Consider the following 24,294-nt stretch of genomic DNA (forward strand, 5'->3'; position numbering starts at 1 on the left):
CGAAGCAGCAGAAAACGTATGTAGAATATAAATATCTTAAACTGAGTGCTGGATTTTAGTAGAAATGCAGAAATGTTTGTGATGGTGCATTTTTGCTCCAGCAGAGAACCAAGAACTGAGATATTCTGGTTAAATTAATAGAAAACAAAAAGCTTCAGTATGAGTAAAGACTCAAGTTAAAACATCATTCAGCATCCAGAAATCAGTTTTAATAAAATGATTAAAAGTTCATTCATTTGTTGTGAATTAAAAACAACTTTTTTGCTCCCCTCTGAGATGAGCTGTGTCTGTATACAGAAGATTTTAAATAAATAATGATGACAGTGCGCCTCAAAACGTGTTCTTAAGTCATTTCATGTGTTCATGATTTCTCGTTCAGAAATCTTGCAGCATAACAGGAGTTTTGTGGCTTATTTTCAGGCTGGGCTGGGCGGGCGGAATACGCCTCTCCATCTGTGGGTGGATGTCTGAGCGGTTAAAAACAGACGTGAGTGCTGGCAACCTGCAGAAACCTGGAAGAACAACAGCACAGCTTCTCCACACCCAGCATCTGACTTCTCGTCGCAGGTGAGGAAACATTTCTTTTTCTGCCTGTTTCGTGCTTTCAGCAATGCTGCTCGAGCTCTTTCCATTCAGCATTTGTCAAACAGCATCATGTCCACTGACATGCACGCTGCCAGATTCAAGCAACCAAAACGTTTCTGCCAGTCCTGGGTGTGACTGCTCTGTGTGTGTGATTACTGCGTAGCTGTCTATAAGAATCAGACGGAAAGTTTTGTTTCCAGAATACCACACTCACACCCTGCAGCAGTTTGTAGCTCACCCTGCTGCATCTAATCGCTTTAATGAACTATCCAAGCCAGTATTACAATACGCTGCAGAATAGATAAAATAGAATAAAGCTTCTGGAAAAGCTGAGTACTTGAAAGCAGGGCCAGATCAAGCTTTTATGGGGCCCTTGGCAGAACATAATTAGGGGGCCCCTCTGACTACCACAGCACCACTGGTGCATGGCATACACGGCAAATATCAATTCATTCGCTTTATTTGTAGTTGCCGTATCAAATCACTGACTTTACTTTTAAATGTAATGGGGTAACAAATAAAATAAAATAAAAAACATCATTTAGCATTAATTTGCATTTTTAAATATTTAGAGTGAGAGTGGTGAAAATGTAAGTCGACCCTTTAAAGCCTGACCCCAGAAGTCATGAGAAGAAAAGTCTTTCTTTTTTTGTTTATCTGAACAAAATATTATTAAAAACAACAATAATAATTTGCATATTTGTTACTTTGTGATGTTACAATTACTGTAGTACCCAAGGTATCCACCAAGGGGCCGAACACCAGTTTTAAATCATATAAAACAGGGTTTAAGCAAAGTTTTTATCATGAAGCGATGGAACAGATTCATCGACTTCTTACGTTAGTGAACCTCAGAGATTCTAGTGCTCTGTGGTGAAGAAAACTGTGCACATGCACCATGCGACAGAGGCGGCAACCACAACAGGACCTGATAAAACCAGCATTATTTGTGTCAACCATGAAAATAGTGCTGGTTTTATCAGTGATTTCATCATTCAAAAATAAAGATATCACAAGCTTTCACATGCATTTGGTGCCCCCAACAGCAGCTCTGTTTGCTTGTGCCTGGGGCCAGATCTGCTTTAAATGGACTCTGGAAGCTGTAGTTTACACGCCAGGTTTCCTTTGAAGCGCCCTGGAACGGCTGCAGGGTGATTATCAGTGGCAGGAAGGTGGCTGCAGCACTGAACGATTAAGATAAGAAGGAAGAAAGTGAAATAAAATCTAATTTAGACTGCAAAGGTGAATTTCTGCCAACCATAACACTGACTTGACCAGCTGGTGGGATAAAAACTGTCATCTTTATGTTTGCTGAAGACTTGTTGTGGATATTTGGATGGTTTTCTCCTGCCAGGCTCTGAGCACCATGGTACACAAAGAGTTCCAGACTGCAGGGAAGAAGCCCGGTCTGCAGATATGGCGGGTGGAGAAAATGGACCTGAAGCCCATCCCTCCTCAGCTCTATGGAGACTTCTACACTGGAGATGCATACATCGTGCTCTACACCACCCCGGCTCCATCTTACAACATGCATTCATGGATTGGTGCGGCAGATTTACATGCTTGCATTCTGTCCGCTGTAGAAAACCCCGTCACTGGACTCGGACTCATGTTTTCTGCTTCATGTTGTTCTGCAGGCAGTGAAGCTTCCAAGGACGAGAGTGGAGCTGCTGCCATTTTTATAACCCAGCTGGATGACCACCTGAAAGGAGCTGCAGTACAGTTCAATGAGTTTCAGAACCAAGAGTCAGTCAGCTTTCTGGGTTACTTCAAGTCTGGCATCAAGTACAAGGTGCAATATTCCTGTTCTCAGCACAGAAATCACTGTAAACACATACTTGAACATTTCTTTGTAGTAAACAACTTAATCCAGAGAAAGCACGTTAATGAACTGACTTCTGTTAAGGTTGTCTGAGTAATATGTGTTTATTTGGGAAGTGGAACTTGTGGAGTTATTTTAGGAGCTGTGGTCGGTTGCTTCCTTAGCTTTTCCATGGAGAGGTTTCCATAGACAGCTGGACCAGCAGCAAGCTGAACGGAAACATACTGTTAATGTTAACACCACACGGCTGCACATGTCCCAGGAAGTTTGCTTCCATAAACACAACAAAGTCATTTTTAATCGCATCTTCGTTAAAACCTCCATGGTTTCACCAGATTCTGACACCCACGCTGAAGCCAGTAGAGGCCTCATCATCCTGTGGGATTTCTCTGCTGCACATCGATGCAGTAAATCCTGTTTCGCTCCAACACAAGTGTTTTATAAAGCACAGAGTGCTGGTGGAAAGTTGGGCTTTTCCATCTGTCACGCGTCAGACTGGCCGTTGGTCTCGGTGGCCCAGTGGGTCCAAGAAAACCCACGAAGTCAGAAGATTTTAATCTGTGCAGCAGGCATTAGTTCTTCTTTCCTTTGGTTAGGACTGAGCTTGAGATGTCGGCAGATTTAATTCAAGCTCAACTAAGCTGCTAATAAAATATATTTGTTTAAATTTCTTATTACATTTAATAATTTTCTCCTTTCAGCTCATTTCCTCTCAACGTTTGGACACTGTTCCATAAGGGAAGTTTTTAAAAAGAAAAAAAATAGTTTTCCTTGGAGAACTTTGAAATTCCAGTTTTAGTTTTTCTTCGAGGTCAATGGGTGACGACGACAGTTTCCTTCCCTGTCAGGTTTTTGCAGGATGGATTAACATCTTTTTGTTCAAACCGTTCAGTACTAAAAGAAATGGTCAAATATGTAATTGTTTAAATAGTTTTAACCCTTTAAGTGCCAGTTTGATGACATACTCACACTGTTTTTATGGGAAAAAACATTTATTTTCCATATAATAACATTTGGTCGACTAGGGATTTATTTAAAGATCAGTCTTAGTTTGTTCTACAAGCTAAACTCCCCATCGTCCACCATCTATTATCTATTATATGGAAACTATTTCACTTTTTGGGGGATTTTTGAACAGTGACATTGTGTGATCAAACTGGCATTTAAAGGGTTAAAATCATTTCAATTGTCCCATATTTGGTATTTTTGATTAGAACTGAAGTTGAAAAAGTGATCTGAACAAAAAAAAAACCAGAAAAATGTGAATCTGTAACTTTTCCATCGCAGTCTTTTGGAAGAGGACATTTTGTCCTCTAAAGTCCTGACAGTGAATGCAAGCGAGCGCGTGGGCCGGCGGGTTAGTGACAGAACAGCCTGAATGTTTGTTTTTCCAGAAAGGAGGAGTCGCCTCGGGCTTCCAGCATGTCGTGACTAACGACATGAATGTGAAGCGTCTGCTGCATGTCAAAGGTCGTCGGACGGTCAAAGCCACGGAGGTGGACATGTCCTGGAGGAGCTTCAACAGAGGAGACTGCTTTATCATTGACCTGGGAAAGGTGAGACAGACTGGAAGGCTTTAACCGAACCAGGACTCCCAGTGATTCAGCACACATTCATTTCCCTCCTCTGTGCCTCTGTCCGGCTGGGTGAAACGACAGGACATCTACCACTGGTCTGGAAGTGACAGCAACCGCTACGAGCGCCTGAAAACCACTCAGATGGCCAACGATATCCGTGACAACGAGAGAAGCGGGCGTGCTGCAGTGCACATGGTAGAAGAGGGTGCTGAGCCAGAGGCCGTCATCAGGGTGAGCTTTTATAACCAATCATCTCACACGGCTTGTCTGACTTATGGGGATTCGAAGAAGGATATTGAGAATAAAATCATGGATATTGTTTTTATTTCTAGGAACTTGGACCCATGCCTCAGCTCCCACCAGGAAGTTGTGATACGTCTGCAGAACAGACGAAGAAGAACCAGGCGTCTCTGTATCTGGTAAATACAAACGTACAGCTGGGTCTGAGGCTTGATCGAAACTCATCTGAACAGAGTGAATCTCTGGAAAAATGTCCTGGGTGAACTTCAGATGTTCTCAGATTGTCTTTACTCGTGCTTTTGCTTGAATGACAGGGAGAGACAAAACAGGCTGGCAACCACTGAGCTAGAGGGTGGATGGAATATCAAAACCACTTTGTTTCTCTGTCTCAGTTGCTCAGTGGTTCCTTCAGAAGCTGATTTAACAAGGTCTGTGTAATGCTGGAAGTCAGTCACCGTATCTGGTCTGCAGTGATCAGAGTTATGGTTTTCATCATGCTCTGAAAAGCTCATCCTCTGGGACCGAAGCTTTTAAAGACCCTACAAAATAAATTCTACAGAACTATGAAAGATTACCTGTGGTTTGACACCTCAATGTTATATTTCTCACCTCCACGGTGGAGATGTTTCTGGAAGCTGTCTGGAAGGTAGCAGTGAGTTTACTGAAATAAGCTCAGAAGAGAAGACCCAGCATCTTCCTCTGATGCAGCTTAAGCAAACCCATCCTTCAGTGTGGAGTTAAAGTAGTGTTGAACCCTTCCTTACAAACACTGACAGGTTACTGATGCGATGTCGGACTTTTGGACCCTGCTAGACACATTCATTTGAATAAAAAGCTGACGGAAAGAAAAGTGGACGACCTCTTGAGACGTCTCCCTCTCACTGGCAGGTATCTGATGCTGCTGGCTCCATGAAGACGACTTTGGTGGCTGACAGAAACCCTTTTAAACAAGAAATTCTCTCCCAGAGTGAATGCTACATCTTGGACAACGGGGTTGATAATAATATATTTGTCTGGAAAGGTAGTAGACTCTACATATTACCTCCTCTTCTGCTCTGTACTGCCTTTCTGTCTGAGAACAAGTGTCTCTACGATCTGACCAGACTTTGTTAACTGAACCACAGGGAGGAATGCGAACACAGAGGAGCGGAAAGCGGCGCTGACCGCTGCACATCAGTTCATCAGAGACCGCAACTACTCCCAGAAAACACAGGTAACATCCCACGAAAGCCTGCTGCAGAGCTCCATCCAGAGCATCAGCTCTTCCTGGCAGTGAACAGACCTTCTCTGTTTAGGTTCAGGTGATGCCCGCTGGGGGGGAGACCACCATGTTCAAGCAGTTCTTCTATAGATGGTTGGAGGGAGAGGCTACAGGCCAGACCTACACGGCAGGCCGCATTGCCAAGGTGGAGCAGATTCCCTTTGACCCCTCCAAACTCCACAGCAACAACATCATGGCTGCCCAGCATGGCATGGTTGATGATGGCTCCGGGAAAGTCCAGGTACGGCCATAGCTTGGCTGCAATCATGCTTCAAATATCAGTGTTTCCATGTAACTGTGGTGGCTGTTTGCAGATCTGGCGCGTGGAAGGAAGCGATAAAGCCCCCGTGGACCCGTCCAGCTATGGACATTTCTACGGAGGCGACTGCTACCTGGTGCTGTACTCCTATAACAATGGAGGCAAACAGAAGCATCTCATCTACACTTGGTGGGTGAAATATTGATGAAATTGATATGTTTGAAGAGATTTTTGAATGTAGTGACAATTTTAAAACATTTAAGTTAAAATTTGTTAAAATGTTCTGAACACAAGGCAAGGACTGAAGTGTACTCAGGATGAGCTGGCAGCTTCAGCCTTCCTCACCGTCAACCTGGACGAGTCCATGGGAGGAGTGGCTACGCAGGTGAGACACTGATGATACTCACTCTGTTTTCATTCAGAAAATATTGTTTAAAGGCCAGTTTACTCATTTGACAAATCTAGTGCCTTTTTCTGGTGATAGTGGAGACTTTTAGAGACATGAAAGAGGTATAGTTTACTCTTCAATGAGGAGGGGGTGCTGCAGACCCTCCCTTGTTCTTCAGGCAGCAGCAGCATTCAGAGCAGGACACGATCGCCTCTGTTTCATCACCAAGCTGAAAACAAAACGTACAAAACTGCTGCTGGCTGATCCCGCGCTGGCTCACCGCCAGATATTAATCTTTATTAATGAAGAGTACGACATAAATATTAAAAAAGTTAAGTGTTATGACATGTTGCAGACTCCTAATTAAAAAACAAATTACACTTAATAAAATTAAACTTAAAAAACAAAGCAAGTATTGACTGAAGAATTTAATTAAACTTTTTTGCTGTTCTAAACATTTTTAGGTTGTCTTTTCATCAATTGTTGCCTTTCTCACGACATCCCTCTTTATGGCAGCATCCATTACAACTAGATATACTAGTGATGGATGTTCAGCTCTTTTGGCTCCCAAACGGCTCTTTTAGCATCGTTTCTAGCCCCATAATTTACATTGACTTCTCAAAAATTAATGGTAAATGTATATTTTTGGATTATTTATCATCTATTCTAATTTAAAGTTTAATTTTTCACTAAAAATTGTTGCCACATAATTTGTTCATAATTGGTGCAGTAAAAATACGAAAAATTCAAACACGGTGAATGATCATGATTAATAATTGTGATTACTGTCACGAATCAGCAGACTGGACACGGTAAAGATCAGAGAGGCAAGGATTGGTAAATGAGATTTTTATTTTAAACAGGTAAATATTCAGGAGCGTCCGGTCACTTTCTGTCTGCTTGTCTGTGGACGTATGAGAACGGGCGTTAATAGCATGAATGATCAGGGTTAAAATACTGGTTTGCTGAACGTGATCACGTACCAGCTGGATGTGAGGAATCTGCAGTACAGAGTTCACCGGGGAATGGACGAGAGCAACCAGAGGAAATCCAGCTGGGGAACAGAAGAACTCTGCTGGACAGAGATGATGTTAGTACAGGGGAAAACTGTCAGCTGTTCTGGAGTTTTCAGGTCGAGCCTTGCAATGAGTGCTTCTGTGAATTCCTTCTGGCTGGAGGAGTTAAGTTTGTGATCCAATATCCAAATCCTTAAAACAATCCAGAGGTCTGAGATCCAAAAAATACAAGAAATCTGAAAACAGTTCCCAGACAGGGGTTAGGCAGTGTCGAGAAATCCAGGTCCAACAGATCGGGGGTCATAAACAGGTCGGCAGGCAGAAGAACCAAGAACGTGCAGGGGTGAACCAAGATGATCTGGCACCGAGGAGTTGCCACACACTTGCTTTAAACAACCCCGCACAGGTGGAGCGTATTAGCAATCTAGATATTAGATCCTATCCCCATCAGGCGGACCATGACAGATTACAATATTGATCAAAATAATTGTGATTATTACTTTGGTCATACTCATGCAGCCTTACTAAGCAGTACAGAAAATGAATGAATGAATGAATGAATGAATAGCCTAAAAAATGCGTCTAAAAATGAGACTCACCAGACTCATCACATTCATTAATCATGTCATCACTGACATGGACATGCTGCTGCCATGGATGACCCAAATTAAAATAGCCAAGTCATGTGGATTGATTGTATCTTGTTCACTTAGTTTCTTTCCTCACTGAGGTAAAAGTCAAGCTAAAGCCACTAGCTTTAACTAACCACTAGCTGACTAGCTGAAGCTAGTAGTTAGTTAAAGCTAGCAGCTATACATTTAACTAAAGCTAAAGCCACTAGCTTTAACTAGTTAACTTTACACACTAACATACTGACTGTTAGCTAAACTAAGGTGACTGCTGGCTTGTTGCAGCTCACTGGACAAAGATAATGAGAACATCAATCTTCCCTGTCCTTTCCACCCCAACCACCCTCCCTGGGTTCTGGTTCTGGTTCTGGTTCTATAGGAAGATTTTACGTCCTGTTCAAAGGGTTTTTCCTTTCCACTGTCGACCTGTGCAGCTCAGGATGAGGGACTAGATCAAAGTCCAGACGTGCTGTAATCTGTTGGTTTTCATTAGCGAGGCTATTATTTATTATATATTAGCTTGTATGAATACTGACTGGATCACAATGAATTGGCTTGAACTGATGATGCTCTTAAAGTGCCCTGAGATTATGTTGTTTTGAACTGGTGCTATACAAATAAATTTAATTGAACTGAATTTACTGTAAATTCACTGTAATGTTGATTAATGTTTAATGTTCCTGCTAAAAGAAACTAGCCCGTCATCGTTGCTGCTAATGTTAGCTCCCAGTGAAGGGGTTTGCTTGTTCTTCTCATCTTTATCTCCGTCTTTTTTTTTTTTTCGGTGACATGGTCTCGGTTTCAGTTTTACCACTTATTACAGCGCTGTAAGTATTGAAGTGACTAAGAGAAAAAATCGACAGAAGGCTAATATCAGTGTACTAGTAAGTGGAGCACAGTCTATGCCTCCATAACCAGAGGTTTCTAATCCTACGTTTATAATACACTAATGAACCTGGAAGAAAATGAAGATTCTAATGCAAAACTTAGGTGGGAAACGGACACTGGTTCTGCCTTCAAGGTCTCTGGATGGAAGGAGATTTATAGTAGCTTTCAATCATTCTCCTATAACAGCCGACATAAACTATAACAATTCAATCTTATACATAGGATTTACTTGACTCCTTATCGTCTCCAAAAGAATAGTAGTAACTTCTCTGAAACTGTCCCAGGTGTAAGACTGAAATAGGATCCCTTCTCCACATGTTCTGGATGTGTAGATGTTTGGAACAGTACTGGTCTGTCCTGGACATTGTTAGAGGAATTGTGGGGGTGGAAATCCCATCTAACCCGCGGCCGACGGTTTACTGCCTAATGTTACTTGTATTCACTCTGAAATATTGTACTTTGTTTGAAAACTTCAATAAATAAATTGTTTTTTAAAAAAAAAAAAAAAAAAAGAAGAAACCAATGATTAAAAATAATCCAAATTTCTGAGGAACAACATCTTAGCTTCATTAGGTTTGAAACTTTGCTAACTTTGGTAACATTCGGGTTGAGTCGCTGCTGTGTCTCTCCAGATTCGGGTCACCCAGGGCCAGGAGCCCCCTCATCTTGTGAGCCTGTTTAAGGACAGACCTTTGGTCATCCACCTGGGTGGGACATCCCGCAAGAGTGGTGACACCAAGCCTGGCACCACACGGCTCTTCCATATCCGCCAGAGCTCCACCAAAGCCACACGAGCTGTTGAGGTCCGTCTTGTTTGTTAGCCGACCTAAACTGATGGCATTAAATGAACAGACAACACGATTTTTCTCTCACTCTGTGTTTCACCGACCCATCAGGTGGTACCCACAGCCTCCTCTCTGAACACCAACGATGTGTTTGTGCTGAAGAATCCTAATTCCCTGTTCCTGTGGAAGGGAAAAGGAGCAAGTCCAGATGAGATGGCTGCAGCGAAGTATGTAGCCAGCCTCCTGGGTGGGAACGCTTCTGAGGTGGATGAGACGAAGGAGCCGGGTAAGCGATGAAAACAAAGCACGGATCACTGCTAGATGGAAAAGTAAACACTTCGCAGTGAAAACCTGGTTTCTGTGTTGCCAGCTGGTTTCTGGGCAGCACTGGGTGGCAAGAAAGACTACCAGACCTCCAAGGCCCTGGAGAAAACAGTCAGACCGCCGAGGCTGTTTGGCTGTTCGAACAAGACCGGCAGGCTGGTGGTGAGTGTTCAGGTTTTATTTATGACAGGACGTACTTCCATTATTTATAAGTTATTATATGTTGTTCAATTATTAGGCAGAAGAAGTGCCTGGTGACTTCACACAGGTCGATCTGGCAACTGACGACGTCATGATTCTGGACACCTGGGATCAGGTACTTCAAAACTTACAATGAAATACTTCAGTAATATAGTTCAGGGGATCAAACTCATTTTAGTTCAGGTCTCACATTCAATCTGGCCTCCAGTTAAGTAACAGCATAATAATAATAAGATGCTTATATTTCGTAAACTATCCTGTAAGAAAACATTCTGAACAACCTGAATTTTCTGGAGAAAAATAAGTTTCTACAGTATTTGACCTCATTTACTGTTAGGGTTTGTGGGAAGACAGGCAGGAACCAGGATGGAGCAGATGGTGGATTTAGTTAGGCAGTAACAAGTTTATTTTGAGTAGTCACAGAGTCCTTGAAAGTCACTGAGGCAGAGGGTGGTGGCAGGACAGCAGGCCAGAATGAAGAGCTTGTGGTAGGTCCTTCCAACTGGAAAAAACAGCATTCCACTGTAGGGCAGGGAAACAAGGCAAAAACACTGTTATGAACGAAACTGCATACAACAGTCAATAAATCACTTAATGGCCGGTGTTGTACCACTAGGGTAAGGCAACGATCTGGCGACGAGTAGACTGCAAACTGGCTCTTAAGTAGGCTGGTAAGGCCAGACAGCAGCAGGTGCGTGGCATCTCCCATTACTGCCAGGTGAGGAGAATCTCCAATTAACACCACCATGCCCAGTGGGATCTCTGACTTACAAGGTACACAAAGAACATATGACAACATAATAGTAAAACACAATCCTGACATTTACACATTTACATACTTTTTATTTCCACATTCATTCCAGTTTACAGATCAGCAAACATTTAATTCCAGGTTTAGGGAAGAGAAAAATCCTGTTTCACATGATGATCAGAGGAACTAGAAGTTATTTTAAATGCCATACGTGTACATTTCCACATGCATGTAGTAATCCTGACTGCCCGAACTGACTCAGCTCATCATACAAACTCAAGTCACATGAAGTCAGAAAGATGGAAAAGATGGAACAAGTTCTCCTCCTGCCCTGGAAACGTTTTACATTTAAACAGAAAACGTGAGGTTCACCTGGAAATATTAGAGATTACAGTTACTTTTATTAATATGTTGAAGTTACTTTCATTATTACTTAATATCTTCTCTGTGATTTTTACATTCATGTCTCGGGCCAGATTGGACCCAGTATAGATCTTTTCTTCATCCCTTATAAACTCATTTGTCCCACCCCCCAGATCTTTGTTTGGATCGGCAACGATGCCAACATGGTGGAAAAAACTGGAGCACCTAAGATTGGTATGGAAAAAAATAGCTGTACTGTTGGAGGAGAGAAAAATCATAAAAGAGACTTCAGTTCACAAATATGTCCTTGTGTTCTGTTCAGCCCAAGACTATGTGAATTCGGACCCCTCTGGTCGCCGTGGTATCTCCATCACCACCATCAAGCAGGGGCATGAGCCCCCCTCCTTCACCGGCTGGTTCCATGCCTGGGACCCCAAGATGTGGGACAAGGATCTCCTGAAGTGCATGCAGGCCTTTACCAAAAAGCATTAGAAGATAAAACATAAAGGTTATGTTATTATACCTAACAGCATCAGAACCTTGTGAGCTCAGCATTTCAGACCTTTTTGTAGGTGCAGGAGAAAATTTCTTGAACTTTCTTTGTTGTTTGTTTTCATGTCATTGATTTGCTTCCAACAATAAATTGAAAAATGTCCTCTAAAAAAGTACCGGATGTGCTGTCCTCCAGCTGGAAACGTTTTGGAAAAGTAAACATACCAATGAAAATATGTCTTTCTTGATTTTGATTTGACATGAAACTTCTGAATAAAAATACGACCACTCTGCTTCTGGAGTCAAGTGACTGGTGTTTTCCACATCTTCAGCTCCCTGCAACAAAAGGCTTGTTATCATTGGTGTAAATCCTCCCTCTGCAGCAGCACTGTACGAAGGCCACACTTCACGCTAATCTTCAGGCCATGAGCACAAGGCTTCTGCTGAGTTGCAGGCCAGTGGATTAAGCAGTGGGCTTAAAGAGCCTCATGTTGCCTTGTACCGCCCTTCTTTGTCCACTTTCATTCTCCACTGCTGCACCTGCAAGAAAAACACCAACCGACAACAATGAGCCAGAAGGTGGTACTCATCACAGGCTGCTCCTCCGGGATCGGCCTCGCTCTGGCTACTCGCATCGCTAAAGATGAGAAGAAGAGGTTCATGGGTAAACTTTTAAAGGTTTTCTCTAAACTGGTTGTGGTCGACAGCTGCTGAGATAATTTTTATTTATTTATTTATTATTTTATTTGACAGGGACAGTACACATTGATGAACATTACTGTAAATTTGTCAGTGTTAGCTATAGAGCTCATTTTCAACTGTTGTGCCTGGGCAAGGTGTAAAATGCTGACATAAAAATGAATAATCTTAGACCTATACATAATACCTCATTTCACACATTACAGGACATCGGCGCATGGGCAGGTTGTCATGAAGCTCAGAAACAGAAAAAATGTGATCATGATGAAAATAAGACAGTTATTTATATGGTTAAAGCATCTCTTGTTAATGAAGTGCGGCCATTAGATGATCCTGGCTCATGGTAGGAAACATGCATCATGCACATTCAATGAGTACAATGTTGATTTGATTTAAGCCAGTTTCAGTTTGAGTCTGGAAGGTATTATATGTGAGGCATTCTCTTATGGTAAGCAGTACTCTGTTCCAAATGTTACAGCCCCCTACTACATGAGGATTACAGACTACACGAAGGTGGTGCATCTCCAGGATATGTCACAGTCTCCTCTAACCACGGACCTGATGGCTCTGCCGGTGGGAGATTTCCGTTTTATGAATTCCCTTAATGGTTGTGGTGCAAGTCGGTGTAGTATTTTGTATATAGTACAAGCAAATTTAAAGTATTTAAAGTTGTCAAAACTCAGAAGAGTATATGTGTCCAGAATGTGACAGTAGTGATATGAAACTGGTTTTCTGGCCAATATTTATAATGCTCTATTATATATTGATTCTATTTGTCTGAATGTGGTTTCAGTTGTGAGAGACCAGTTTGAAAAACGGTACTCTATAAAACACCACAGCATGTGAGCCAATCTCGAACTTGGGCCAACTCAGATGGAAGAATTTGGCCGGCTTCCTGCATATGTTTTGCTGGGGTATATATTGCCGCATCGTCTGCATACGCTCATATGTGGGGGTTTTTGCATGCTTCTGGAAGATCAGTTCTGTAAAGTGAAAAAGAACTGTTCCTGGTATGGAACCTTGCGGGATTCCCACAGTACACTTCCAATAAGGCAATTTGACACCATAACACATTACGTTCTGTTTGTAAGATATGATGTCATCCAGTTTATTCCTTTTCTGAAAAAAGTGTTAGCTAGATAAAAGAATTTTGTGGTCACCAGTGTCAAACGCCTTCTTTATGTCCAGAAATACGGCACCAACACAACCAGGAAACCTTTAGTTTTCTTCTACAGACCCACTGAGAGCGCCCTCTGTTGAATGATGGGTGTGGAATCCATTTCTCTATTATTTTTTAATTACATACAAGATGTTAATTGGTCTGTAGCTATGCTTATCTGTTTATCTTATCTGTCCATGGATTTGGAAATTGGACTAACCACACACCCTTTCCAAGTGGCTAGGACCGCTGAGCATTTAATGAACAAATTCACCATATGTGTGATTGGCAGTTTCATTGCATCTTTATGCTCTTTTATAAAACTGACATCCAGATCGCAGTCATCAGTAGCTTTAGAGCTGTTTAATGAAATAATAATTGTGGCAACTTCCGTTTCAGTCTTCTCATCTATGGTAAACATGGGTTGTGCCTCATTAATAGGAACAGTCAAAAGGATGGAACAACTGAGATATTTCCTGGAAAGAGAATATTAAAAAGATGTTGAACTCTGCAGCAATTACAGAAACTTAAGCTAAACTTAAGCTTTCTGTACAGAACAGTTATCATCTTGTGATGGATCTTTTAAAATGTTTTTATTTCAGCCTTCATTGAGTTGCTGCCTCTATAGCTAGTAAACAGTTGTTACACAGCAGAGGAGCAGGATTTACCTCTTATAATAAAAGGGAGACACAATTTACATAATTCAGACACATCCAGAGCAAATACGTTATCAAACAGTTTGTGCTTCTATTTTAATACGTTATGACAGTGATTATTTCATTGTTTAGAAGTGACTTCATACAGGTCGTTTGCAGGTGAAGATATGGTGGTTGTTTTGGGGAGCCATATGTGGATCCTGGTGTGGTAGTAGGGGATCGGTTCTGGTCTACTGTCTGGTGGTGGTGGTAGACTGGATCCTGGTGTGGTAGTAGGGGGGTCAGTTCTGGTCTACTGTCTGGTGGTGGTGGTAGACTTGATCCTGGTGTGTTAGTAGGGGGGTCAGTTCTGGTCTGCTGTCTGGTGGTGGTGGTAGACTTGATCCTGGTGTGTTAGTAGGGGGGTCGGTTCTGGTCTGCTGTCTGGTGGTGGTGGTGGACTGGATCCTGGTGTGGTAGTAGGGGGATCGGTTCTGGTCTGCTGTCTGGTGGTGGTGGTGGACTGGATCCTGGTGTGGTAGTAGGGGGGTCGGTTCTGGTCTGCTGTCTGGTGGTGGTGGTGGACTGGATCCTGGTGTGTTAGTAGGGGGATCGGTTCTGGTCTGCTGTCTGGTGGTGGTGGTGGACTGGATCCTGGTGTGTTAGTAGGGGGGTCGGTTCTGGTCTGCTGTCTGGTGGTGGTGGTGGACTGGATCCTGGTGTGTTAGTAGGGGGGTCGGTTCTGGTCTGCTGTCTGGTGGTGGTGGTGGACTGGATCCTGGTGTGTTAGTAGGGGGGTCGGTTCTGGTCTGCTGTCTGGTGGTGGTGGTGGACTGGATCCTGGTGTGGTAGTAGGGGGGTCGGTTCTGGTCTGCTGTCTGGTGGTGGTGGTGGACTGGATCCTGGTGTGTTAGTAGGGGGGTCGGTTCTGGTCTGCTGTCTGGTGGTGGTGGTGGACTGGATCCTGGTGTGTTAGTAGGGGGGTCGGTTCTGGTCTGCTGTCTGGTGGTGGTGGTAGACTGGATCCGGGTTTGGTAGCAGGGGGATCAATGGCTGCTTGATGAACTGAGTTGACATGTAGGCAGAAAAAGGCGAGCTCTGACAGACCATCTTTTGCATGTCATTAACCCACAGGGCGGGGCCACAAGCTCCTGCCCCGCCCTCTCTGCCCGTTCTGACTCTGAGGATGAAGATATGGTGGATTAACACGTATGTTCAGTAGCGGGTTGCTAATTACGTTAGTTTTCATTATTTACCTAAAAACTTTGCTGTGAGAGCGATTGTGAGGGACCGAGGCCAAGGATGACAAGAGCACAGGAGGTTTTGTAAAGAAAAAGTCTTTTGACATTTAATGTTACAAAAAAAACAACAAAAATACAAATTCCTAAATAAAAGTTCTGAGCCCATAAAAGAGGTCAACTAAACAGAACATCAACATAAGGAACTGAAAACTAACTGACCTAACAAACAAAAGGGAAACTTTATACTCTGGCTGATCAGACCATTTTGACACAAGAGGGAAATACATAACATAACCATCTTCAGCTAACTTAATAAACTTAACTAATTCACAGCAGAACTTAAACAATTTAGGTTCATAACTTATTAGGGAAACAGTAATCTAAATAATCATACTTCTACATAAAGAACAAATAAAGTAATACAAAACAATAGAAAATCTAAACCCCTCTCCCACTATCTTTTTGCAAGATGGATGAGTCCAATTAGAATAGAATAGAATAGAATAGAATAGAATAGAATAGAATAGAAATACTTTATTAATCCCTTCAGAGAGCCCTCAGGGAAATTTGGGTACCAGCAGCAATACAACACCAACAGTAAAGCAGGACAAGCACAAGACACAATATAAACAAGTACAAAGCACACAAAATAGAGGCAAATAGAATGCAATAAATATAACAATAATAACAATAAGATAAGTTAAATAAAACAATATAAACAAGCATTGCACACAGTAGAGGTGGTACAGATTCCCAGTTCACTATTGCACGTATAAGTTATTGCAACTGTTTGTATGGGTAAAAATTAATAAAGAACTTATTGTACATGTGTTCAGGCGGACTGCACACCTCCTTCTCCCCTAATTAGGCTGTAGCCTCATCAATGGAGATCCACCTCAGCTGGGACTCTTTGCAGGCTTGGGCCTCCCACACAGCAACTTCCCCAGGAACTAGTAACTCAAAGAAAATGCATATTAACTGAAAATAAACCAAACTAACAAGGTGACAAGAATGAGTCAACTAAAAGTGTGCACCCAATCAGTTAACTCCCCCCCCCCCCTGCCAAACTTGCTAAGAAAAATGTGAAATATAAAAGAAATGGTAAATATTACAAATAAAATGTGTACTGAATTAACTGAAATGAAGAAAAAGGTTACTAGACCGGGCTCAATGTGTGTGGGTGCCTAGGCGGCCATCACAGCGATGGATTAGGTTTCTCAGTCAATATAACAAACCACACGTTGGTTTGCAGGAAGACATGGGTCAGCATAGCTCCTATGTTACATGCCTTTTTTTATTTGCACCACTAATATTGGTTGATGCTCTAGCTTGCAGAGCCAGCACATAGCATAGAGTGAGGTGATGCTTGGCGCAGCTGACTCCGCCCACAATTCAGAGGCAAATTGCTAATGAGCTACTGGTCCTCTGCAGAAGCAGCCCTGGAAAAGGCCAAAGGTTTTGTGATTTTTGCCAAAATCTTCATAATAACAATTTAAAGACCACTGAGAACATTTTAAATAGTTCCAAATGAGCATTGGAGTGGGTCTTTAATACACTTACTGAAAACTAAACATAACAGGGTTTCCCCACATTAGTTTAAAACTAATTCAGTGCTAGCAGAGAACTAGATTAGCACTGCTACATAGCTTCATGCTAATATTGGGTTAACAGTCTTACTAACTCTCTTCTAGAAGGGTGCAGCTTCATGTCAATGTTTTAATAGGATGAATAATTAGGAAACAACTGTAATATTAACTTCTGGTGTAATGATGCTGGTGATCCGTGCAGGTCTGGAAAGATGTCTCTGTTCTCCTCCACAGACCTGTCAGTCTGCCCCCCCCAGTAACCAGTCCACCACTTTCTCATAGTATTCTGATCAAAATGACTAAAACACTGCAGAACAACTAAGTTTAAGGTGACTTAGCAGATCTGCAGGACTGTGGGGGTTTTTCCACATTTGACTCGTCCAAACTCTGGAGACAGAAAGCAAAGTTTGACCTGATGAGCTAAAGACCTGAGACTGTTGTGTGCTTGTAGTCTACGCCACCATGAGGAACCTTAGCAAGGCTGAGCCGCTGGTCGAGGCGGCAGGTCGGACGCTGGGCAGGACCCTGGAGATCAAGCAGCTGGATGTGTGTGATGAGGACTCCATCAAAGCCTGCGTGGACAGCCTTCCTGAGCGCACGGTGGACATTCTCAGTAAGACTGCAGTCCAAAACAATTATTTTTGTCTTTGTATATAAATGTTTTAGCAGGTAACAGCTGTGCAGTGCATGACCTGATAACACGCCTCATCATTAATGGTTTACAGTAAGTAATGCAGGGATGGGCCTGATTGGACCCATTGAATGCCAGTCTCTTGATGAGATGAAGACTGTGATGGACACTAACTTCTTCGGGCTTGTGCGATTACTGAAAGAAGTCCTTCCTGACATGAAGAAGAGAAAGAAGGGCCATATTGTGGTCATCAGCAGTGTCATGGGCATTCAAGGTGAGGATGGCTGGCCTGCTCTTCATCTGTGCATTTGTGAGACCAGCTCTTAATGTTTTCCTTCTGTTTCAGGAATCTTATTCAACGACGTCTATGCAGCTTCCAAGTTTGCAGTGGAAGGATTTTGTGAAAGCTTAGCAGTCCAGGCCTTGAGGTTTAATCTGAAGTAAGATGCTGCCTTTGTAGAACACAGAAACTCTTCACATTTCATTTTCCACAGGCTTTACAGTAAGAGTCCAAATGTGCCAATAAAGCAGAGTTAAGGAGAGAACATCCCTCCTTCTATCATCACCAACAGGAAAATACCTGTAAGCCTGACTCTTCATATCCAAAACATCTGTGCAGTCCTATTTCACAACACATCCACTGCTGTCTCTGTGTTACAGGACATCCTGTAGTAAGAGTACATCATACCAAAAAACAACCATAGCACACCCAGTTTTTTAGGCAAGTTTAAACACAGCAACAATGAGTAAGTGAATATCAGTGGGTGTAGCTAAGCAACATGGTGGTAAAAAGGATTGGAGGAACAGAGGAATGTCTTTTGTTATCTTGTGGTCTATTACCTGAGAAAAGTGGTGTGACCATGTCTTCCACTTCTTCCTCAGCATCAGCCTCATAGAGCCGGGTCCAGTGATAACGGAGTTCGAGCGCAAGGTTTATGACGAGGGGTTGAAGACTGATCTCAGCAAAGCTGACAAAGTGACTGCTGACATGTTCACGAACATCTACCTGAAGAACTACAAACAGATCTTTGAAACCCTTGGGCAGACTGCTGAGGATGTAGCAGAGGTAAACCTTCATTCACCTACAAACATGCTACATCCCATCACAGCCACCAACACCCGTAACATACATCATGTGTGTCTGTCAGAAGGTTTATGTCTGCCCTGTGTTTTTCCTCTTAGCATACCCACAAGATCATCACCATGGAGAATCCCCCTTTCCGTCATCAGACAAACACGCTTTACACCCCGATGACCACACTCAAGTATGCTGACCCCAATGGGGACCTTCCTATTGACACATTTTACAAAATGGTCTTTGAACATGACAAGGTCTTCAACGCCAGTCTGAACTTCCTCAAGCTGCTGCGTTGGAGAAGTCGGAAGAGTTTCACCCTAGAAAAAGACAAAAACAACTGAGCTGTTTTTTGTTTTCTCTTTTGGAGGGGGGAATTTTCAACCATGTGTAGTTATATAGCATTTTTTTCTCTTTTTCTTCTCTGTCATCGGTTGTAAATGCTGAAACAAATAAATGAAACTTCCTGAATAGTGGGAAATGTTCAGTCTGTAAACTCTTGCTGTTTGTTTTTGAACCACAGTCTGGCATATTCAGGTGGCAACAACAATTGTCTCCTGTCATTATGAGTCTGATCCTTCTGTTAAGTACTTCATAAGCCTGTTGCAGTCCTTGCTGCAGCAATGGACAAAGATGTCTCGTTAACACAATATGAACAACACATCAAATGAGAAAATTCAGATTATTCAGAAGAGCCCTCCCTGAGGTCTTCTGTGTGCTTTTAAAGACTCGTGCATGAAATTAAAAACTCATTATTTACATTACTGTATCTACAAGCTCTGTTAGTGACATATTATGTGACACTGGATTACATAAGGTATACACATAACCTAATCTGGGATTAGATCTGATCCTTACACCACAATCAGCTAAACTATATGGATGTTTTCAAGATTTTTATTTATTTCTCATATTTCATCTGAGAATTGAACGTAATACATACAAAATAATAATATGGAAAAAAATGTCCTCCAAGTGACGCTAGGTGGGAGTGAAGCCCGTTCAGCCTCCTTTTAAACAGCTCTTGGACAAGATTTCCGGCTCGTTATTTGACGTAATATCCGGACCAAATTTAAGCTAATGTTACCCAGCATATATATTCACTAATAACTTGCTGTGAGTTTACGTTTATTTCAGTTTCTTGGCTGCTTCGGGATGTTAGGTGGAGCAACCGACGGTGTTGTGATGACTGTTTTGTAGACGCGGTCCACGTGATGCTAAGCTTCAGGTGCTCTTACAAGGGAGCGTTCATTGTTAGCTTAGCTTTAGCCGTGCTCCCAGCCTCTGCTTTCGCCTGACTTCTACTCTCCGGCTTGCTCTCGACGGGGCCGTAACAACTAGCTACCTCGGTAGCTAGCTAGTTAAACACTTTTTTATTATTATTATTTTAAGTTTTTGTGTCTTTCTGACTTGCTGGGACGTTTATGTAACCGTCACTTCTCGGTCAAATTCCATATAAGGACGCCTGTGAATAATCAGTCCTTTTTTAATAGCACATGCACGGAACAGCTAGCTTGTTAAGCTAAGTTTGAAGAAGCGGATCATCTGTAACTTGTGTTCTTTTGACCTGGACGCTATAATTTTACGTCCAGGGATTTAAGGAGGCTTTTCAGCGTCTGCATCCTCCTTTGATCGCGCTGTCAAGAAGCGGGGATACCCTTTTCTTTATAGTTTTATTTTTATGTTTTGAAGTATTTTTGTGCCACGATGGCTTCCTCCTCTGGAAACGACGATGACCTCACCATCCCAAGAGCAGCTATCAACAAGATGATTAAAGAAACTCTTCCTAACGTACGAGTGGCCAACGACGCGAGGGAGCTGGTTGTTAACTGCTGCACAGAGTTCATCCACCTCATTTCCTCCGAAGCCAACGAAATATGCAACAAATCCGAGAAGAAGACCATATCTCCCGAGCATGTCATCAACGGTAAGTACCGACCCGTGTTTAAAGGTTAAAGCACAGAAAGACCTTATTCTGACATCAGTGAGGTGGGTGTTTTTAAATAGCTTTGTTATATACTTTTGTGTGGGAAGGCTTGTTTTATTTTACTATGCATACATGTTTTCTATAATGCAGAGCACATTGTGTTGCTTTAGAAATGAGCTTGATTTGATTTGATGATTAAACGTCTTGTTTTCGCCCTGAAGCCCTAGAGAGCCTTGGTTTCGGGTCGTACATCACGGAGGTGAAAGACGTCCTGCAGGAGTGTAAAACTGTGGCTCTGAAGAGGAGGAAGGCCAGCTCCCGACTGGAGAACCTGGGCATCCCAGAAGAGGAGCTCCTCAGACAACAACAAGAATTATTTGCTAAGGTATGATCCAGTGAGTCACCCTGATAAGTTTATGTCATGCTGTTCTGTTTGTTTATGATGGCTGCAGCAGTTAAAGCTTGAAGGTGGGAATGCTGTCACTTTGGAGCAAAAAGACCAGAGGTTTAGAAAATCTTTGTCGTTGCCCATCAAGTAGGGCTGTGTGATTAATCGAATTTTAATCACAATTACGATCTTGGTTTTCAACAATCATAAAAATTAAACGATCCGATTATTTTTGTCCTTCGCAGTTTCCTCTTGTGCTGTTTTTTAGTTGCAAATCGAGCACCACTGGCATTGCAGCGCTCTGCTGCAGACTCCTCCCACGGCCCCGACTGCTTTAGTTTTATTCAGCGCGAGTCGCAAACACCTCTCCAGTTAAGGGCTGGACACACGGGAGGCGACGTTGCTCCTTCTTGAAAATAACAAGAGAGAAAGTAACAAGAGAGATTACAAACGTTATAAACAAACATAAATTTTTTAACACAGTGAACAACCCTGGATTTAAGAAACTCATCACCACTTTGGACAAACAGCATCACTGCCATCTCGTCTCCATGTTAGTCAAGTGTCTCTCCCTGCCCTGTATGATTTAACTCTAATCGTGTTAAATAATCGAGATCTCAATTTCAATCAAAATAATCATGATTATCATTTTTCCCATTGTCGAGCAGCCCTACCATCACGTATAGGAAGTCTGGGGCAGTTACAGCCCAAGAAGTCACGTTCTTTTTGTGAAATCCATTCTTCATTTTTCGCATGTCCAAGTATTTCCATAAGTTCAGTTTTCATTTGTTCTATTGGAAGAACAAAGCGCAAATTAAAAGCAAGGTTGGCTGAACATAAACATGCAATTAGAACCGGTAACCTACAATTAGGGCTGGGCGATATGGCCTAAAAATAAAATCTCCGATTTTTTATAACCAAATCTGATTTCCAGTTTTAATCGATTTTTTGTCCTTTGCTTTTACAAAACATAAATAAACTTATTAAAAACATTCATTTGTTTATATAGATGAATGTTAGCAAAAATAAAGCATATAATGTCATAGCTCTTCCACCATATAAACAACTTCATATCTTACACTGAAATATGCGACACAATGCATCCGTGATCTCTTTCCATCTGGATCCTTATCATACAGGATCCACTGCAGAAATAATTCCCCTGATGAAGGTTGTCTCTTAACTAGTGTTTGTGGGTTAAGTTGATTTCTGCATCTCGTAGAGAGCAGCATTTCTCACTGCAGTTATACGTACAGCTAAATCCCAGGCGTGAGTGACGGTCACTTTACTGAAAATCTGTCAGACAAACACCGTTCTGGTGTGGAGGGAGGGCTAAGTCTGCTGCTAACTAACTACGGAAAAAAAATCCCGATTTTCAAAAGAATTAATCTCCAGAAATGGAAAATTCGATTTATCGATTTTATCAATTAATCGCCCAGCCCTACCTACAATATCCTACGGCTGTTCACTATCTTGATGCTAACCATGGTAACTGTAATTCATTGAAGGTATCTGGAATAGAGCATATAGAAAAGCCAATTAGAGGTGGAGACAGACTTAAAAACTCTTACAAAGAGAAGCATTTTGGGTTTACACACTAAAAGTGACATAGTACCAGGTTTGAATGGGGAACTGGACTTCTCTCCTGTTTTGTAATGGTCCTGTAATGTAACTGATTAATCTGTGGTTCCTTGAAGAAGAAATGAACAATATCTATTTATTTTTAGTAGATAAATGATGTTTCTATACATATCTGTTGAATCTTGTGATATTATGCTGTGTTAACCTGTTGTTTAAAGAATCTGACTGTGTCATTGGCAGGTCATGGGTACCATGTGAGCGTCTACCTGCCCACACAGAGCAGCTGCTGGTGATTGTCTATATATTCATGAATTAAGCTGCCAGACAAACATTTTGCCACTTGTCCTGATGAAGGCCCCTTAGGCTGAAACGCGTTGGCGTGGATGTGTTTTTTAATAGATTAGCCATGAGATAATAAAAACAGCAACTTTATGTTTGGACATTAAAAGCTGACGTGTGAGGACCGTGTTGTAGGCACGTGGAGTTTTACTATCACCAGCTCTGTTTTCTATTGCTGTACTATAACCACAGATCTGGCTCTGCCAAAGGCAGCTCGGAGGTCACCACGCTGACTTTTATAATCATGTCTCCCACCGTTTAAGGCGCTAAGCGGTTTAGAAAACAGTTTTGGTGTAGAAACAGTGGTGGACTCACCAGGGCGCTGCTGTGGAAAAAGGTGTGACGTGTTCTGTGTGATGATATGGTGCTGAAAGTTCAGAGCTACAGCGCCGCCATCGAGGAACACCTTAAAGCAGGGGTAATCAAACTTTTTTTCCTGGGGGCCACATTATGGTTCCGGATGATGATGGGGGGCCAGTCCCACCTCAGCTGTAACGTAAAATTGTATGACCCAGACCAGAATGACCACCAGCAGGCCAATGGGATCATTATTATTTTAAAATGCTGGAAATTAGACCATAATTTCTACCAAAGATCCTCAATGGATGCAGTTCCAGAACCACTGAAGGAATCAAGTATTGATGACTAGTGGCGATGTCTGTGGCTCATTCTGGAGTAGATTGCAGTGGTTTGATGTTTATTGGTTTATCTTTACTGGTGTTTTCTAAAAGTAGTAATTGAGGTCTTCACACTTTGTTTTGATTTGAAATACCACAGATATTCCATTTATTTACTTTCTAATAAGAATAACATCAAAGCTGTCAAAATAAGAAACATCTGCCTAGTCGAGGTGATTGACAATGGCAAAAGTGAAAAAGTACAAAGTATATTGTAGGTAGGCCTGTTGAAATTAACAAACAATAATTTTGCGCAGCATTTAATAAAGGTCAAACAAATAGGCCTATTAATATAAATAAATTAAAATAAGATTAAAATAATAATGTGAGCAATTGAATAACTAACCAGTAAAATAGTAGTTGCTGAGAGACTCACCGCGTTGAGCGCATCCTTTTTGTCGGGACACATTTCCTCGGCCACAGCAAGGATACACTCCTTAACAAATTCCCCACCAATAAACGGCTTTCCATGGGTAGCTAGTAAGTGACCTTGTAGCTTGCTCGGACAGCAGTCCGGTTGATCTCGGTTTGGCGAAGTAATACGTTCTGTTGAGCCGCCAACCCGCCTCTCATCCTTCGAATCCTGCATGCGCTGTCTGCCGACTGATGCTGCTATCTCAGGCATGACAGGCGTGGGAAATTCGTCAAATGTAAACAGTTCATTTTTATGATTATTTTTTTATAAATATCAGCTGGGGGCCGGTCAAAAAGGGGTGGCGGGCCGGAGTCGGCCCGGGGGCCGTAGTCTGGTGACCACTGCCTTAAAGGAACGTTG

The 24,294-nt window shown here is 42.2% G+C and overlaps 3 protein-coding genes across 4 annotated transcripts in view; all 3 read left to right on the top strand.

Annotated features, from left to right (window-relative positions):
- The first annotated feature begins 443 nt into the window (after positions 1 to 443).
- On the top strand, positions 444 to 11,874 carry scinla (scinderin like a). Of its 2 annotated transcripts, none has more exons than XR_006012799.1 (17): positions 444 to 567; positions 1,940 to 2,129; positions 2,223 to 2,377; positions 3,802 to 3,963; positions 4,066 to 4,215; positions 4,317 to 4,403; positions 5,113 to 5,245; positions 5,349 to 5,437; positions 5,520 to 5,726; positions 5,800 to 5,933; positions 6,039 to 6,129; positions 9,298 to 9,468; positions 9,562 to 9,736; positions 9,821 to 9,936; positions 10,013 to 10,090; positions 10,592 to 10,749; positions 11,263 to 11,298. XR_006012799.1 is itself a non-coding variant. In XM_042007032.1 (17 exons), exons 2-17 carry the CDS (start codon positions 1,952 to 1,954, stop codon positions 11,579 to 11,581), a joined length of 2,157 nt encoding a protein of 718 aa, XP_041862966.1. In that variant the 5' UTR covers positions 444 to 567; positions 1,940 to 1,951; the 3' UTR covers positions 11,582 to 11,874. The 2 variants fall into 2 exon arrangements, 1 of the variants encoding a protein (XP_041862966.1); XM_042007032.1 differs by lacking the exon at positions 10,592 to 10,749 and adding an exon at positions 11,412 to 11,874 and having other exon boundaries at positions 11,263 to 11,323.
- A 133-nt stretch (positions 11,875 to 12,007) lies between these two features.
- Positions 12,008 to 19,063, top strand: zgc:109982 (uncharacterized protein LOC553564 homolog). Its single transcript, XM_042007034.1, has 6 exons — positions 12,008 to 12,245; positions 17,353 to 17,514; positions 17,627 to 17,806; positions 17,879 to 17,972; positions 18,415 to 18,598; positions 18,715 to 19,063. Exons 1-6 carry the CDS (start codon positions 12,149 to 12,151, stop codon positions 18,949 to 18,951), a joined length of 954 nt encoding a protein of 317 aa, XP_041862968.1. The 5' UTR covers positions 12,008 to 12,148; the 3' UTR covers positions 18,952 to 19,063.
- A 585-nt stretch (positions 19,064 to 19,648) lies between these two features.
- Positions 19,649 to 24,294, top strand: part of dr1 (down-regulator of transcription 1) — a 6,219-nt gene continuing 1,573 nt past the window's right edge. Inside the window, exons 1-2 of the mRNA XM_042007056.1 lie at positions 19,649 to 20,534; positions 20,756 to 20,919. Of these exons, the coding sequence (XP_041862990.1) occupies positions 20,315 to 20,534; positions 20,756 to 20,919 (384 nt within the window). The 5' untranslated portion in view covers positions 19,649 to 20,314. The remainder of the gene's footprint in view (positions 20,535 to 20,755; positions 20,920 to 24,294) is intronic.

Source organism: Melanotaenia boesemani, chromosome 14 (genome assembly GCF_017639745.1).
Source record: "Melanotaenia boesemani isolate fMelBoe1 chromosome 14, fMelBoe1.pri, whole genome shotgun sequence".
In the NCBI taxonomy this organism is placed as follows: domain Eukaryota; kingdom Metazoa; phylum Chordata; class Actinopteri; order Atheriniformes; family Melanotaeniidae; genus Melanotaenia; species Melanotaenia boesemani.